At 47.6% G+C, this 16,620-nt stretch overlaps 1 protein-coding gene and 1 long non-coding RNA gene across 3 annotated transcripts in view; one reads left to right on the top strand and one right to left on the bottom strand.

Annotated features, from left to right (window-relative positions):
• Positions 1–16,620, top strand: part of LOC309334630 — a 235,790-nt gene that overhangs the window by 128,304 nt on the left and 90,866 nt on the right. The window lies entirely within an intron of this gene.
• Positions 1–16,620, bottom strand: part of LOC309334555 (unconventional myosin-Ia-like) — a 60,672-nt gene that overhangs the window by 14,072 nt on the left and 29,980 nt on the right. For both annotated transcript variants that reach the window (XM_081848926.1, XM_081848927.1), the window contains exons 15-23: positions 16,416–16,478; positions 12,880–13,080; positions 11,743–11,969; positions 10,231–10,431; positions 7,948–8,041; positions 6,792–6,941; positions 6,029–6,097; positions 3,201–3,287; positions 965–1,039 (exon numbers count right to left, since the gene is read on the bottom strand). In XM_081848926.1, coding sequence (XP_081705052.1) covers positions 965–1,039; positions 3,201–3,287; positions 6,029–6,097; positions 6,792–6,941; positions 7,948–8,041; positions 10,231–10,431; positions 11,743–11,969; positions 12,880–13,080; positions 16,416–16,478 — 1,167 coding nt within the window. The remainder of the gene's footprint in view (positions 1–964; positions 1,040–3,200; positions 3,288–6,028; positions 6,098–6,791; positions 6,942–7,947; positions 8,042–10,230; positions 10,432–11,742; positions 11,970–12,879; positions 13,081–16,415; positions 16,479–16,620) is intronic.

Genomic DNA, 16,620 nt, shown 5'->3' with positions numbered 1-16,620 from the left:
ATGTTGTAGGACATAGGTAGAAATATAGATACACAGAAGAACACCTATTTGTTACTCATCTTTCTGTTTGTTCATTTAAAGAAAGTAGATTTCCAGGAGGGCTCTGGGTTTGGTTTTGTTTTCTGAAAAGGGGGTGGTAGGCCAAATAAGTTTGGGAACCTCTGCCTCAAGGCATCTAAAAGGGTCGTGTGCACATTATAGTGTGAAGGAGCATTGCTTTTATGACAAACAAACAACTACTGCTACCACCTCCTCTAGCCTGAAAGATGGAAAGGCCAAGGATTGTAGCTGAGACCTTTTGCATGTAAAGCCATGGGATTTACCACTGGGCTGAGACCCTTGCCGTGAATAAGCACTGTGGTTAACTCTTCCTTACACAGCACATCCATTGCCTGCCTGCATTGATGCTAACAACAGCAACACTTAACATTTAAATTTATTGAGTTCCGCTACCCCTCTGAGCAGGGACGCGGGTGGCGCTGTGGGTTAAACCACAGAGCCTAGGACTTGCCAATCAGAAGGTCGGCGGTTTGAATCCCCACGACGGGGTGAGCTCCCGCTGCTCAGTCCCTGCTCCTGCCAACCTAGCAGTTCAAAAGCATGTCAAAGTGCAAGTAGATAAATAGGTACCGCTCCGGCAGGAAGGTAAACGGCGTTTCCGTGTGCTGCTCTGGTTCGCGAGAAGCGGCTTAGTCATGCTGTATGCCGGCTCCTTCGGCCAATAAAGCGAGATGAGCGCTGCAACCCCAGAGTCGGCCACGACTGGACCTAATGCTCAGGGGTCCCTTTACCTTTACCTTTTACCCCCTGAGCTCAGTGGGCTAGTACCAATGTCACAGTAAAGGGGGGGAGACCTCCTGACAATCATCACTTTCATCAAAGGTTTAAAAGCCCTTTCCCTTTTTTCTTGCTATGTTATTTCTTGCATATAATTTTAGAACTGGGCCAGGAGGAACATACTCACCAGACTCGTGTAGATAAACTTAGTGATACGCTGAGAGGCCCCAGAGCGGAAATACTTCTTGTATTCCTTCCGTGTCTGCAAACAGACAAAAGCCCTGCTCGGTGAGCGTGCTGAAGTCTAAATAACATCTGAAGAAAAGAAGCTGCTGTGTCCAAATAAGGCCATCCCACTTTGCCTATTATTGTCTACTCTGACCAGCAGTGCTCTCCCAAGCAACAAGAAGAGATCTTTCCCTACCTGGTTCACAAGGCCTCTTTTTAACTGGAGATGCCAGTGGATGAACCCAATACCTCATGCATGTAAAATAAAGTGTGTTCTACTGAGCTATGGCCCTTTCCCACTTTGGAAGCAAAGAGGAAAAGGCTGAAGCAGGGTGAGGAAGCACGAACAAGAAGGAAAAGCACATCCAGGAGGTTTTTGCACAGTGACAATAAATAAATAAAAAATCCTCTCACCCACAAAGTTTCCTTTCTGGGACAACCACAGCTGATAAAAGCGAGAGGGGATCAGCTTTTGGGATACTCTCTCTTTCCTTATAATCTCTCAGTAATCCTGAGGTTTGCTCAATAACATTGTAAAGCTTTTTAAACAAGGTTATGAGGGGAGACGGGGACATGGGTGGCGCTGTGGGTTAAACCACAGAGCCTAGGACTTTCCGATCAGAAGGTTGGCGGTTCGAATCCCCGCAACGGGGTGAGCTCCCGTTGCTCAGTCCCTGCTCCTGCCAACCTAGCAGTGCAAATGCACGTCAAAGTGCAAGTAGATAAATAGGTACCACTCCAGCGGGAAGGTAAATAGCGTTTCCGTGCGCTGCTCTGGTTCACCAGAAGCAACTTAGTCATGGTGGCCACATGACCCGGAAGCTGTACGTCGGCTCCCTTGGCCAATAAAGCGAGATGAGCGCCACAACCCTAGAGTCAGCCATGACTGGACCTAATGGTCAGGGGTCCCTTTACCTTTACCTATGTTGGGAGACAGTTGGTCTGTGGAAACAAGGCATGCTACTTTCCAGTTGACACCGTTCTTCCTCTGCTCCTTAGCAGAGAGCAGTCATACTTGAGCAAGGGAGATGAAAATCCAGATTCAGTGGCTGAAGCCACTGCAAGACCCTGTTCTACCTCAACTCAGGTAAGGTTAACCCCAAAGAAAAAGAAAATTATGAAGACAGCTTGTGTGTGTGTATAAACTCACATACACACACGTGGTTGCAATGTCTGTCAGTTCACATTGTATTGAAAAACAACAGGTCTCTCAAGACAGCATCTTAAATACAAATACTTACAAAGCTGCAAACTGTAAATTCATAGGATCATAAAATTGTAGAGTTGGAAGAGACCCCAGGGGTCATCTAGTCCAACCCCCTGCCATGCAGGAATACTAAAAGAGGTACTCTTTCCTACGTGTGAGTAAAGTGGGCAGAAATGCCTCTTTTATGAGGCTGCCCTGGTGACTGATGTGTGTGCCTCCTAAAAAACAAAAATGTTTTCTGTGTACAGAATGCTTGTTTCCTCCCCTTATATGCTGGTTTTTGTAGAATTAAACAAACCAAACAATTAATCAACTTTGTGTAACTGCATGGCTGGCAACCCAGGTAGGAAGGCCTATTCAGAAAAACTAAGGACTGCCAACACAGCAGTTCGAAAGCACGTCCAAGTGCAAGTAGATAAATAGGTACCACTGTGACGGGAAGGTAAATGGAGTTTCCAACCACATGACCCGGAAAATTGTCTGTGGACAAACGTCGGCTCCCTTGGCCGGTAAAGCGAGATGAGCACCGCAACCCCAGAGTCGTTTGCGACTGGACTTAACTGTCAGGGGTCCTTTACCTTTTCTTTAAGGACAGAAAAACTAAGGACCCACAAAATAATTATTTTAGAATTACAGTGGTACCTCGGGTTACATATGCTTCAGGTTACATACGCTTCAGGTTACAGACTCCGCTAACCCAGAAATATTGTTTCAGCTTAAGAACTTTGCTTCAGGATGAGAACAGAAATCGTGCTCCGGCAGCGCGGCAGCAACAGGAGGCCCCATTAGCTAAAGTGGTGCTTCAGGTTAAGAACAGTTTCAGGTTAAGTACGGACCTCCGGAACGAATTAAGTACTGAACCTGAGGTACCACTGTACACCCTGGGAAATGTCATACAATGTGGGTAGATATCCTAGCTATGGACTGCAAATGGATGAGAAAAGTGGTGGGGAGTAATTGACACGTTCACCAGTGGCAGATTTGTTACCTGATAACCTCTCCAGTAAGCAGTAATGATGGTGGCAGCATGATTGCGGCTCTTTTGTTGCTTCAGCTGCCGTAGGAGTTTACGAGACTGTGGAGGAAGGGAGGGGATAGATAAGAACCCCAAAGGAGCCCAGAAAAAAGGGGGAGGGGGGACAGAGAGGCAGAGAAAATCAAATACAGTGTGTTTTTTGTCCTAGCTGACACAGTAGATCAATCAACAAAAGCTTCAAGTTGATTAATCAGTCAGTAGGGAGTATTTTCAACCAATAAGGGCAATTTTTTCATCTATGAGGCTGATACGCTATTTTGTTTCTGGTGAGTGATAGGGAATTTAGCAAAAAGTAAATAAAGTTCTTCCTTCCAAAAATGGTTAGTAGTGTGTTTATTTATGTGTTTACAAGAATGTGGAAGAAGGTTATGGATACAGAAGAACCCCATGGCAGCGGAGGTTGACGGGGAAAGAGGCAGGGAGAACCCAAATAAGGTGGGGGTTTTTCCTTATGGTGACAAACTTTAAAGCAACAGATCAATCAACTAAAGCTTTAAGTTGATTAATCAGGGGTCACTTTCAATCAATCAGGAAGTGCAGTTTTTTTCATCTCTGAGGCTGAAAACGATACACACCTTTATTGATTTTTAGGGTGCTTTGGTTCTTGCTTATTACTTCTAACAGGGAATTTAAAGTCAAATGATAAAATGTGGTCTTCCTTTCCAACAATAAGGAGTAGTGTTTGTTTATTAAATTGTGTTATACATCCAATATGTCATAAAGACACCTAGGTGGAATATGTTTTGTAACATGCATCTGTATGTAAATTTAATCTAATAACCAGTTAAAATGATGATCAATTAACTTTTTTTTTATTTTATTAAAAAAACACATTAATCAGCTGGCAGCTCAAGCTTGTAACATATGGACTGCAACTATGGCATGTTACTTTGCACAGATAAGAGGGGTTTTTTTAATCTCATGCAGCAAGTTGCATCTTTCATCAGGAGGGGAAATTCTACACGCAACGTCTTGAAATGTGATACCCATTGCAATAGGCCACTCCAGACATCTTTTTATTGTACATTCATGATTATTTGTTTGCATGATGCTCTCGGAGCAGTCACACACCATCTTCAATACTGTCTGCAAAAGTTTTGAGCTAGTCACACTACTTCAGGCTTCCTTGACCTCAGCCCTCCAGATGCTTTGAGACTACAAATCCCATCATCCCTGACCACTGGTCCTGCTAGCTAGGGATCATGGGAGTTGTAGGCTAAAAACATCTGGAGGGCCGAGGTTGAGGAAGCCTGCACTACTTCATTTCTGATTTGTGCATACCCCATAACTTCCTGATGAAATCCCATTAACTTTTTGGGCCACAAATGTTGGGTTTCGTTCTGTCCTGGTTTTGTTTTACGGTAGCCCCTTCGGACAGCAATAGAATGGTAGCATTGTGGGAACATCACAAAGCAAACCAAAGCAGAATAAATCCACCACTAATTCACTACTACTGTGTCAAGAATACGTTGCAAAAGACAACCACAATAAAACAGAAGTCTGGACGGGACACCTGTTTATTGTGCAATCATCCTGTTTTGCAGAGACGTTAGATGACGCTGCCTCTTTATTCAGCATTCGTTCTAATTTGTTTGCGAAGGAGTTAGATGACTTGTCAGAGCAAGTATTAACCCCACATTTTCCAGGCATGTTCCTTATCGTAAAAAAAAATATGATCTTTTGGGGAAGTAGGTTTGTTATGTGATAGCTCCCAATCAATTATAACTGTGTGGCCTCAATTTTCCAGTATGTAATTGAATCCTACCCCAAAATAATAACAGTCTGGAAGTGTGCATAATCATCTGAATTAACCCAAAGAAGCATGCATACAGGAGCAAACAGACAGAGAGTAGGTCCAAGGGTGGGGGATTTTCCCAATATCCTTTCTCACAAAAGTGGGCAGTGAAGACCTATGGGCCCACTGCACTGGCAGTTCATTAAAATCAGTTTAGCATTATTGGAATCTTATGCTGTTTCACAACAGTGTAGGCAGAATGAGAGGAAGTGGAGCAGTATTTTCTCAGTCTCCATTGACCTCAGTTGGAGTGTTTTAACTTGTTTTGCTAGTGTAATGCTACTGTATTGTCACAAGTGGAGCTACAGTAAAGTCCGAGACAGCTCAGGATGCCAACTAAGCCCTGTTCCTCCCAACACTCTGCCACACACAGTCAGGTTTTGGCTCCTGGACACCACCAATACAACACAAGCATTGTGGTTATGCCACTACAACATTATTGGTACAGGAAAAGTCAAAGCGCCCCCCCCCCCATTTTGTAAAATCCCCAAAAAACCTCAGTCCAGCACTAGCAACGGAAGATGGAGCAGCTTCACTAAGGCCTACAATTTTCTTGGTCATTACTAATAGCATCTCAGACAACATTGGACATCATTTACTGTATAGTTCTGTCCTGAAATATTTCCAGTTTGGCACGCACACATGTGCAGCGTGTGCATGCATGCTCAAGGATTTGAAATGGCAATATAACAAAATCTGGGCAACAGTGTACAAACTTAACATTTCAGCCTCATCTGGCTACTTAGCATCTGAGCTCCTGTAAGCAGCTCCTAAGTTGTCTGCAACTGACAAAAAATTCCAGGCTACTGAAGAATACATGAGATTTTGTTGCATAAATGATCATTGAATATATCACGTCAGAACATTAAATTTTTTAAATAAAAATTCTTGCATATTATTTAATTACTTTGACTATATAATTAACCAATCCCTAGAACCTATAAAGGCTTGGCCGCAACCATATTGTGGATGTCACCTGCCTCACCTTCCATCCTCGGACATAGGCCTGGATAAGAAGAGCTGACATTTTCATCTTCCCATATTTCTTCTTTTGCTGCAAAATAAAACACTCACTTTAGTAGACAGCCAGGCCATGAACAAACAGGGAGTCATCAGTGGTAATTCCTACCCCTTTTGACTGGTAGGGTAGAAGGCCAGGAGGCCAGCAGTAGATGGCGCCAGAGTCAATGACAGACAGGTAATTCCTACCCCTTTTGACTGGTAGGGTAGAAGGCCAGGAGGCCAACAGTAGATGGCGCCAGAGCCAATGACAGACAGGGCCAACTAATTCTAGTTTTGCGCGCGCGCGCACACACCCTCTTCTGACCTCTGCTAAGGCAACACTGAGACTAAGGAGGAGGAAACTGACAGCCAGATCCACCCGCTTGACTGGTTGTAAGTAAGAAGGCAGCCTTGTGAGGGCTGCCACCCCGCCCCATATGCCCCTGCTGACATATCAAGGCAGGTTGGAACTCGTCTTGGTGTGATTTTCACCTCTTGCTTTCAATACGTAGAACAAATATGGAATGCAAATATTTCTTCAAACTGCATTGCAAATGCCCTTGTTAAACTGGAGCCAAGTATCACTCTGTCTAACAGCCTTCCCAATTCTCATGGATGCAAGCAAGACGATGATTTAATACTGGCCCATTATTGTCGATTTTGAAAACACAGAGGACAGTGGGGTCTGCAAGTTAAAAAGCACCCAAGTCTATAAAATCGTACGTGTATCACTCTCTGCATCTTACCGCATGGCCCCGGTACCAGGCAGAGATAACGATTTGGCTCTTGCGCATCTCTAGAAAGTTCTTGCGGCACTTCCAGGCCCGGAAGGTTGCTTGGATCAGTGCAACCAGCTCCTGTATCCGCTGCTGGCGTCTCTCCTCCAAATAAAAAAGCTGTGAAGGAAAAGGTTGAAAAGCACCAATACGGGGTTCAGACCATGGAAGAAATTACAGCCTGATCTGCATTAACTTTGATGTTAGCTTTGATGTTCCTTCATGCTCCTACCAGACAAATCCTCAGGGCCTAAAAGGTTAAGATTACCAGCTTCTGCTCCTTGTAGATTTCCTATCCTCAGGTTCCCACATCAGCCAAGGGCATTTTGCACGCATGGCAAATAGGTTTGTGTTTTTAAATGGGTTTCGTAAATGCAACTACAGTGAAGGCTACAGTGGCCAGGCCACACATTCAGTTGATCTTCTGCAGTCTATCTTACTTTCCCAGCAGACATGTGTGCTACAATCTGTGAGTGAAAGGAAGATCACTTCCAGAAAGAGTTGGGGTAGAAATTAAACTCAGTTCACATTTAAAAGCAAATCAAATTTGCACTTTCTGAAACAATATGAGGGCCAAAACACAGCCATCCTTTGAAATTCACACTGATCCAAATTTTGTGATGAAGTTCTCCATGAAAGTGCGTAATAATAAATACATTCATGAAAATAACATGGACAAAAGGATTATATTAGGGGAAAACTAATTCCAAAAATGTGTTGATTTATTGAGCATTCATCCTTATTTGTTTTTACACGTTTTCCCATTAATCATTTGCTTATCCCACACTTTTCATTGCCAGTTTCCCAACCACAAAAAGTCCATTTTAGTTGTCCCCCCCCCCAAGTGGATTTGTTGTGCTAGGGCGATGGATAACTTTGAGCTCACCTAAATTTCCGGTATGCAGTTGAATCCCTTCCCACAAAATATTGAAAGTCTATAGACGAATATGGCTGGCTATGCAGTGTGGTGACATATATTTTGTCATATCTTTCATTTTGTAATACACACAGCTTAAGTGAAAAATATTTTGTGCAACCCTAGGAGCAACATTTTATTCCTCCCACTAACTCCAGAAGAGCTGGTAACCATTGACCTCCCCTCTTGGTCCTAACCCCAGTTGCTCACCGTGCGTGGCGTGTGGATGAAGATCTTGGTGTGACCATATGCCAGTTCTTTGGAGTCAATGGGCAGACTGCTCAAAAGGGCTTGAACACCATCCCTGCACCAGAAAGGGGAACATAAGAGATCAGAGATTGCCTAGCCGCCACCACCTGGGCTCACTCTTAATTGGTTGGGAAGGCCACTCTATGTGTTACTGCCCATGTGCCTAATGCCAAGCTGCACTGCAGGTCTCCACCACAGACCAGGCCACCCAGCTGGCACAAGCCTGGAACATCCAAAATGCTTATGCCTAAGAGAGCCTGTGCATGGGAAGCTGCAAAGTGGGGTGTCAGGAGCCAGAATCAACTGTAGGTCAGCAATGAAAACACAGTGTCAATGAAGTTAACTCTTTATTCAAAGAAACTAAAACAGTGCAGGCCAGTAATCCCAACTACAAAAAGACCGTTGCAAGGACCAAAGATCCTCACCTTCCACTGCTTCCTAAGTCCCTTCCTCGGTAGGGTTTTGCCAAGCAATCGTAGACTGTGTCCATGCACAATCAACCTCTGCTCTGCTCTTTTCATTTCTCTTAATGTTCCAAGAGGCCAGGGTGGAGAGGGGAGCTGGTCGCAGCAGGAGGGGGAGACTCTACCCCATACCTGCCTCTTGGCCCCCTCCTTTCCAGCCCCTGAGCCTGGACTCTCGGCCCCAGCCTCTCCCTGCCCACTAAACCCTGCTTCCAACACCTCCTCCTCCCAGTCTTCTCCCTCTAACTAGTCATCGTTGTCCCACCACCAATCCCCTGGCTTTGAGCTTTCTTCCCTTGGGAGTTCCCCCAGCTAGTGCCTCCCACCACTCCTCTGCATCCAGCCAGTCCATGATGTGGGATGACCCTCCAAAACCACCTGCATCTGTCCCCATCACCACACAAATGTGCTACATGTTTCCTTTCCAAGCAAAGCCTAGCCCAGCGGTTGGGAATCTCACCCCCAGCAGCCAAATGAAGCCCTCCAAGTTTCTCTCTCTAGCCCTGTATCAGCATTATTAAATCCTTGAATGAGTCCACTATGTGGATATTCTGATGATCCCTTAATGCAGTGTTTCCCAACCAGTGTTCCGCGGCACACTAGTGTGCCGCGAGACGTTGCCTGGTGTGCCGTGGGAGGGAGGCGGGCGAGTCGGGCGGTGAGAGGCCTTAGGCGCCCTGCAGAAAGGTGTCCTCTTTGTGGGTGGGTTCTCCCCCCTCCCTTAGCGCATCGTATTTAGTTGGGGATTCTGGAGAAGGGGGCGGGGGCGCGCTGGCCCCGAGCGGAACAGACGCGCGCGCCGTCGTCCCCACCTCCCTCTCCTCAGTAGCTCCGAGCCGACTGACTGAGGGTGGGACGCGGCCAGCGGCATCCTCTCTCTCTCTCTCTCTCTCTCTCTCCGCCTCCCAGCACCACTTTTCCCGAGGCGGGCGCGCGCCTAAGGCTGAATGGGAGCAGCCTGGAGGCTTGGCGGCCTCTCAGCGGCTCATGACGGGCGTCCCTGAGGCGGGAGGTGCTGAGCAGGGGCTCTGCGAGAGGGCGCGAGGGATGCGTGGTGGTGCCTGCGCGCGCGTGACTTAAGAGGGCGACCTGCTGCCTCTCCTCTCTCTCCCCTGCCTCCCCTCATGGGCACGGAGTCCCCGGCACAGCTTGGCGCTACTACAGCTACAGCTGCTGCTGCTCCTGCTTGGATGAAGGCGGCTGCTTCTTCCTAACACCCAGCCTCTGAGGGACCGCAGTCTCCCGCCCTCTTTTTTTTTTTTTGGCGGGATGCTGAGGTAAAGGATCCCCTCGCGCGCGGGCGGGCATCTCTTTGGGCAGGGCGCGTGTGGAGGCTTAAGGTGGGGAGTGTGGAGGGGTTGCCGCTTGTGAGGGGAGGGTTCATATTGTATTGGGCTGCGGTGTGGGCAACATTGCTCTCCAATGACCAGCCCGCGGAGGAACATTGAGTTGGAGCATTTCGAGGAGAGGGACAAAAGGCGCACTGAATAAAGTATTTTATAATTTTTCATATTTCTGTTTACTTACTATTTCATAATAAAGTAATTATAAAATACTTTCTTTGTGTTTATTTGATTCCTATTAAAGAGAGTTACTTTATATATAGTCAATATAGGCACAGAGTTAATTTTTTAAACATTTTCTAATGGTGGTGTGCCTCGAGATTTTTTTCATGAAACAAGTGTGCCTTTGCCTAAAAAAGGTTGGGAAACACTGCCTTAATGTAACCACCAGGCTCTGATGGCAACTTCTCCAGCACATTGCAGTTTCTGTGTCCTACCTGGCGCTGCCTTTCCACTTTGGCCAAGTCTCCTTGGAGAGCATCTTGTAGCGCTCCAAACATGGGTCATAGAGCTGCCGATAGGCATAACCAGCCCGCCGAACGCGCACGTTCTCCAACAGGCCAAGGTAGCGCACCTGTGTCCGAACCAGATCATCTGTGAACACAGCAGCCTTTTTGGTGTCATTGGGCTTGATGCACCTGCAGCAAAGAGGACATCCTTATTGAGTGAGATTACTCTCCCATCTCTGTCAGCAAACTGGCTGGGTCCAAAGATAAGTCCAGTAGCAGCCTCATACCCAGCAATGCTTGGGAATTCTGAGACATAAAAAAACCAGGGCAGCCTTTAAAGGTTCAGTTCATCAGCTTTAGTCAAAATGGTGCTGAATTATATCTAAACATAGATGAAAGCCTGCTCCTTGACCCTAGGAACCATCACACAAAATTTTGTTAGGAGATCTTAAGAAGTGTCTGAATGCACAGAGAACAATCGACTGTGCAAGGTGCCCCTACTATAGAATTGGAGAAATCGAGAGAGATATAGCCGCACCGGCAGCATATCTCTTCTTTCTCATATCTAGGGGTGCAAGAAGGGCCTTTACACTCGCCAGAAGCTCAGCTCTTCCCTCACCGGTCCTGGATGGAGCCTTTAGAAGGGTCCCGTATGCTCAGAGACTTTGCACCTGCTCATTGGGAGAGATAGGAAGCCCAGAACACTTGTTCTTTAGATGTCCCTTTTATGAAGAGGCACATAGTAAGATCTTGGATCCCCTACTGGTGAGGCTCGCTGACCTCCTGCAAAAGCAAAAATTTGACCTTTTGCTGTTAGGCAAAGATCAGAAGATGACCTGGATGGTCGCCAGATTCTGTATACAGATCTGTAGGCGCAGACCATCGCCCAACTCAAAATAGTCCGGCATGAAAAGCCCCAAACACGGCTCCATGGGTGATTCTGAGCCAACTCCCTGGGACAGTTCATTGTTGTACATTGTTGCTAAATTTAGTGTTGTACATTGTTTTAATTGTCTGTTTTAACCATATCTGCACAGCAGTTTCTAATGTTGTGAGTGTCCTCTATGTAAGAGGCTTCTACTCTGCAGACTCTTATAGTTGTTTTAACTGCAAGTCTTTTAGTTCTTATGCTCTTATAGTTGTTTTAACTGCGTGTCTTTGTTTGTTTTTAGTTCTTATCTGTTTTAATTATCAGTTTTTTTATCCATCCATTATCCGTGTTTAATCTTGTATTTTATCCAGACGTTTTATCCTCTGCCTGTTTCCTTGCCCTCATTTGCTCTAACAATTATCGGTTAAAAAAATCCTAACTGCTATTTTATCTATATGCTTTTTTAATCATGGTCTGAGACCGTAATAAAGTTCATTCATTCACAGAGAAGAATCAGCTTTCCAAAATAAATAGAAGTCTATCCACAGTTTCTCTCTCTCTCTCTCTCTCTCTCTCTCTCTCTCTCTCTCTCTCTCTCTCACACACACACACACACACACACAAATTACCTGATGTAATTAGGGTTCTTAGAATAGAGATTCTTCATGAGGGTGGCCACAGAGGCTTTGAACTGTGAACCAGCGGTGGGTGGACGCTTGAGTGAGGCTTTCTGGGGGTCACCTTCAGGGAAGAGGCTGTGCAGGAGAACATGTTTGGCCTTCCACATGGCTTGTGACAGGTCTCTAAAGAGCAGGTCGTTGTTCTTCTCTATGAATCCGACCACATTGTAGGTCACCTGAGGTGGAGAAGACTCAGTGCCTAAGTAGCTCTCAGATACATTCCTAGTGAACACAGTGCATCACCCATTGATGGAGGCACATAGGAGGGAAGACTTCAAGTTGAAGGTGAGAGAACAGACACATTCAGATGGAAACAAAGTGCTCTGGCCCACAACCCAACTCCCATTCCGTCGTGGTTCCCAAGGGCCTCCCAACCTTTCTGTCTGTGCTAAAGTCCTTCTTAGAGGGTCAGGTTTCTCCTAGGACCGTCCAATTCTCCTTTTACTCAATGGAAATCCATCACCACACCTTGCAGTATATTTTGCCCACCTGGGACTAAGGTAGTAAGCATTTCTCTGGTCTGCACCACCTCAGACTACAAGTGGGGGCTCACATACAAAAATAGAATAAAAATTAAAATTTCATATTTATCCACGTTGAACTAGCACGTTCAAGAGAAGGTTAGGTTGAAAGCCTTCTCCCTACTTATATCTAGTCTTAATCCCAGCGTTGTGGGTCCGAGGCCCACATTGGGCAAAAGATTCCTGCATTGCAGGGGGTTGGACCAGATGGATTGCTTCCAACTCTGCAATTCTATGTTTCTATAATTCTAAAAGACCTGGTGGGTCTTCGCGAGGGATTTCACATGGGTGGAGCTCCACAGTTCAGAAACGCTTCTCTGTGTGTTGTCACGCAGCAGGAGTTTCCTTCACCTCACATGCTCCCCACCACATTTCCCAAACCATTCCAAGGGATTCAGGCACTTCAGCTTTAGGAAACTATATTTTAACCCGGGGTGGCAGCTAACCTTTTCCAGCTCAAGGTTCACCACCTTTCCAAGGGCACTGCAGGGGAGCTACCCCTGCTCTAACCTCCTGCGCTCCCCAAACGGACCCATTTTTGAGAAAGGCTCCTAGCGCCAATTACCTTGCCAGCATAGTGGTGAATACGGAAGCAGTTAGCATGCAAGCTGTTGTCCATGATACGCTTGTCATTCTGTGTGACCCTGCTCTCGTAGCGTTGGTGTCCCTTGTAGACTTGGTTGAGCTTGTTCAGGAATGTGGCTTCGTTCACCTCGCCCGGGCGAAGGCACTCCTCATCCAGCATGGCCAGGATCCCACCTTTGCCCTACGGAAAGAAAGAACACTTCGAACACTGCAGGGCACGCTGGTCCACTAGGGCAAATGGGGCACTACACCGCCAACCTCAGTCAGCCAACGCGATTTCTCATACAAAGTTTGCAACACATTCAACTAAAAAGTTTATTTGATGTGTCCAGAAGATCTAGTCTAGATCATGGTCTTCTACAATGTGGTGAGAAGTCTACAGTCATACCTCGGATTACAGAAGCTTCAGGTTGCATTTTTTCAGGTTACGGACCCGCCCAAACCCAGAAGTACCAGAACGGTTACTTCCGGGTTTCGGGGGTTGCACATGCACAAAACGTGCCGCTGTGGGTTGCGAATGTGCATCCTGCACGGATCACGTTCGCAACCCGAGTGTCCACTGTAACTTCATTTCCACTTTAATTTTAGTTAGTATTTTCCAGATTGGCATCTATACACATTAACAGGCAAATCCACATTTTATGCAAATCTGCCTCTTCCTTTGCCCTCTGTTTGCTGATGCATAAGTGGTTATGATAACACTTCACAGGGAGTAAGGCCCGCTGAACTCAGTGGAGCTTACTTCTGAGCAAGCAGGCATGGGGTGTCTTCAGCTCTTTCAAATGCCTGCTCTTCTCTTTGCCTGCTCCTTGCAGATGCAGTTAAAAAAACAAAAACAGATCATGGTTGCTGGCCTTTCCAATTCCTCCTCCACGGCCCTTCTCTCTGCTGTGCTTGTTAGCCTGTCTCCTCTGTTTTTCTTTTCTTTTCTTAAAAAAAATAAGCCATCTGTTTGTGAAGTACTCAGCCCACTGACGGGAAAGACAGGAACCTAGAGCAGTTTTATTTTGTGAAAGGCAAGGCTGTGTTCTTTGGCCTCCTTCTCCACCACTCCACACACACACACACACACACACATGGCTGAAGGTAGATTCATGCAGGGCTGAGTCTTGACCCTTGTTGGCACTCATAAAGCACTGGACAGAAATGAGTGCAGAGAAGGCCAGATTATCTACGGCAAAAATGCCAGAGTGTGCCGGAGTTGTGAAAGAAAAAGGAGGCATTGGCTGAAGGGAGACGGTGGTGGGAAAGGAAGAGTGGAATTTGCTGGGCAAGAGACTGGGTGATGGTTGCTTTGGTCACAGTAACCTAGCAAAAGACAGCTTTTCATTACAGTGGTACCTCGGGTTACATACGCTTCAGGTTACATACGCTTCAGGTTACAGACTCCGCTAACCCAGAAATAGTACCTTTGCTTCAGGATGAGTACAGAAATTGTGCAGCAGCAGCACAGCGGCAGCGGGAGGCCCCATTAGCTAAAGTGGTCTTCAGGTTAAGAACAGTTTCAGGTTAAGAACAGACCTCCAGAATGAATTAAGTACAGTGGTGCCTCGCAAGACGAAATTAATTCGTTCCGCAAGTCTCTTCGTCTTGCGAGTTTTTCGTCTTGCGATGCACGGTTTTCCATAGGAATGCATTGAAAATCAATTAATGCGTTCCTATGGAAACCGCCTTCCCCCGACCTCTTCTGGCGGGCGGCATTTTAAAATCGCCCGGGACAGTGGAGGACTTCTCCGCTGTCCGGGCGATTTAAAAGCCCCTGGGAAGGCAAGCAGGGTGGACAAAGACTTTTGCCCCCCGCCTGCCTTCAGAAGAGGTCCAGGACAGGCTTCGCGGACCTCTCCGCAAGCAGCGGGAGCACTCCTTGCGGAGAGTTGCCAGCGCGCCCAGGCTTCGCGGCCCCGCTGCCCGGCTTCGGGACATCGTTCCGATGCCAGGCGGCGGGGGGAGGCTTTCTCACCCCGCCGCCCGGCATCGGGACGATGCCCCGAAGCTGGGCGGCGGGGGGAGGCGTTCCTGCCCCGCCGCCCGGCATCGGGACGATGCCCCGAAGCCGGGCGGCGGGGGGAGGCTTTCCCGCCCCGAAGCCGGGCGGCGGGGGGAGGCGTTCCCGCCCCGCCGCCCGGCTTCGGGACATCGTTCCGATGCCGGGCGGCGGGGGGAGACTTTCCCGCCCCGCCGCTCGGCTTCGGGACATCGTTCCGATGCCGGGCGGCGGGGGGAGGCGTTCCCGCCTCGCCGCCCGGCATCGGGGCATCCTTCCGAAGCCCGGCGGCGGGAGGAGGTGTCCCCGCCCCGCCGCCAGGCTTCGGAGGAGGTCCGAGGACAGCGGGGAAGACGAGCTGCGCTTCCCCACTGTCCCGGAGATTTCCCTATGGGCTGTCGTCTTGCGAAGCAAGCCCATAGGGAAATTCGTCTTGCGAAGCGCCTCCAAAACGGAAAACCCTTTCGTCTAGCGGGTTTTCCGTCTTGCGAGGCGTTCGTCTTGCGGGGCACCACTTAACTCGAGGTACCACTGTATTGAAAACCAAGAGGTGTGAGGACTTAGCCCTGCATGGAAACACTGCCAACCACTCTCTTAAGTTTTTATTGCGTGTTCTGGGGCAGGGACCAACTGCAGTGGCAAAGTGAGAAGGCACTCTGCACATACTCAGAGGCACTTTTCCCACTTGAGACAATGGTTTAGAATACTGAAACCTGCCACAAGCTGGGAAGCCATTCCTCAACCTCCTCAGCACTGCTAACCGCCCCATCCCCACCCCATGGGAACTTCTCTGATTACATCTATCCTGGGCAGTCTCCCCCTCCAGGCCCTGAGCACACCCACACCTGCTAAGATTCAGCAAAGGGTTTGCATCACATGCAACTAATGCCATGGGGTTATGCAGCCTCCTTGTCCACCTTGTTCTACCTGTCTTATGCCTAGTTTTTAATTTGTTCTGCCACTTTCCCTGGGGAAACCTGCTGTTTACCTCTGAATCGGAACAAACGTCAATCCACAGAAAAACTTATTGATGTTTGTTCCGATTCAGTGGTGGCAGCAGGACAAGCGGAAGTGTAGATGAGCCCTTAGAGCAGGGATAGGCAACCTAAGGCTGGATGCGGTCCAATCGCCTTCTCAATCCAGCCCACGGACGGTCCGGGAATCAGGGTGTTTTTACATGAGTAGAATGTGTCCTTTAATTTAAAATGCATCTCTGGGTTATTTGTGGGGCCTGCCTGGTGTTTTTACATGAGTAGAATGTGTGCTTTTATTTAAAATGCATCCCTGGGTTATTTGTGGGGCATAGGAATTTGTTCATTCCCCCCCCCCAATATAGTCCAGCTCCCCCACAAGGTCTGAGGGGTGGTGGACTGGCCCACAGCTGAAAAAGGTTGCTGACCCCTGCCTTAGAGACACAACATGAGCACTGGAAGCAAAGAAAGGCTCTGCAAGGGATGAGGTCTTGGATTTATGGGATTACAAGTCTTCTTTCTCTCCCCACTTTATTCACCATTGCTCCCGAAACAACTTACATCCTCTATCAAGTTGCAGATTATGCTGTTATCGAAAAAGTCCACAGGAGTCCAAGCGATGCCCTGGAGGGGTGGGGGGGGGAGAAAGCATGTTGTTAGCAGGGAAAGGGAGCCCCACAATGTGGCTTTCATCACTAGGTAAAGGTAGAGGGACCCCTGACCATTAGGTCCAGTAGTGACTGACTCTGGGGTTGCGGCGCTCATC

This window comes from Podarcis erhardii (genome assembly GCF_964252035.2).
Source record: "Podarcis erhardii genome assembly, chromosome: 2".
In the NCBI taxonomy this organism is placed as follows: domain Eukaryota; kingdom Metazoa; phylum Chordata; class Lepidosauria; order Squamata; family Lacertidae; genus Podarcis; species Podarcis erhardii.
This window is presented reverse-complemented; position numbering and strand designations above follow the sequence as displayed.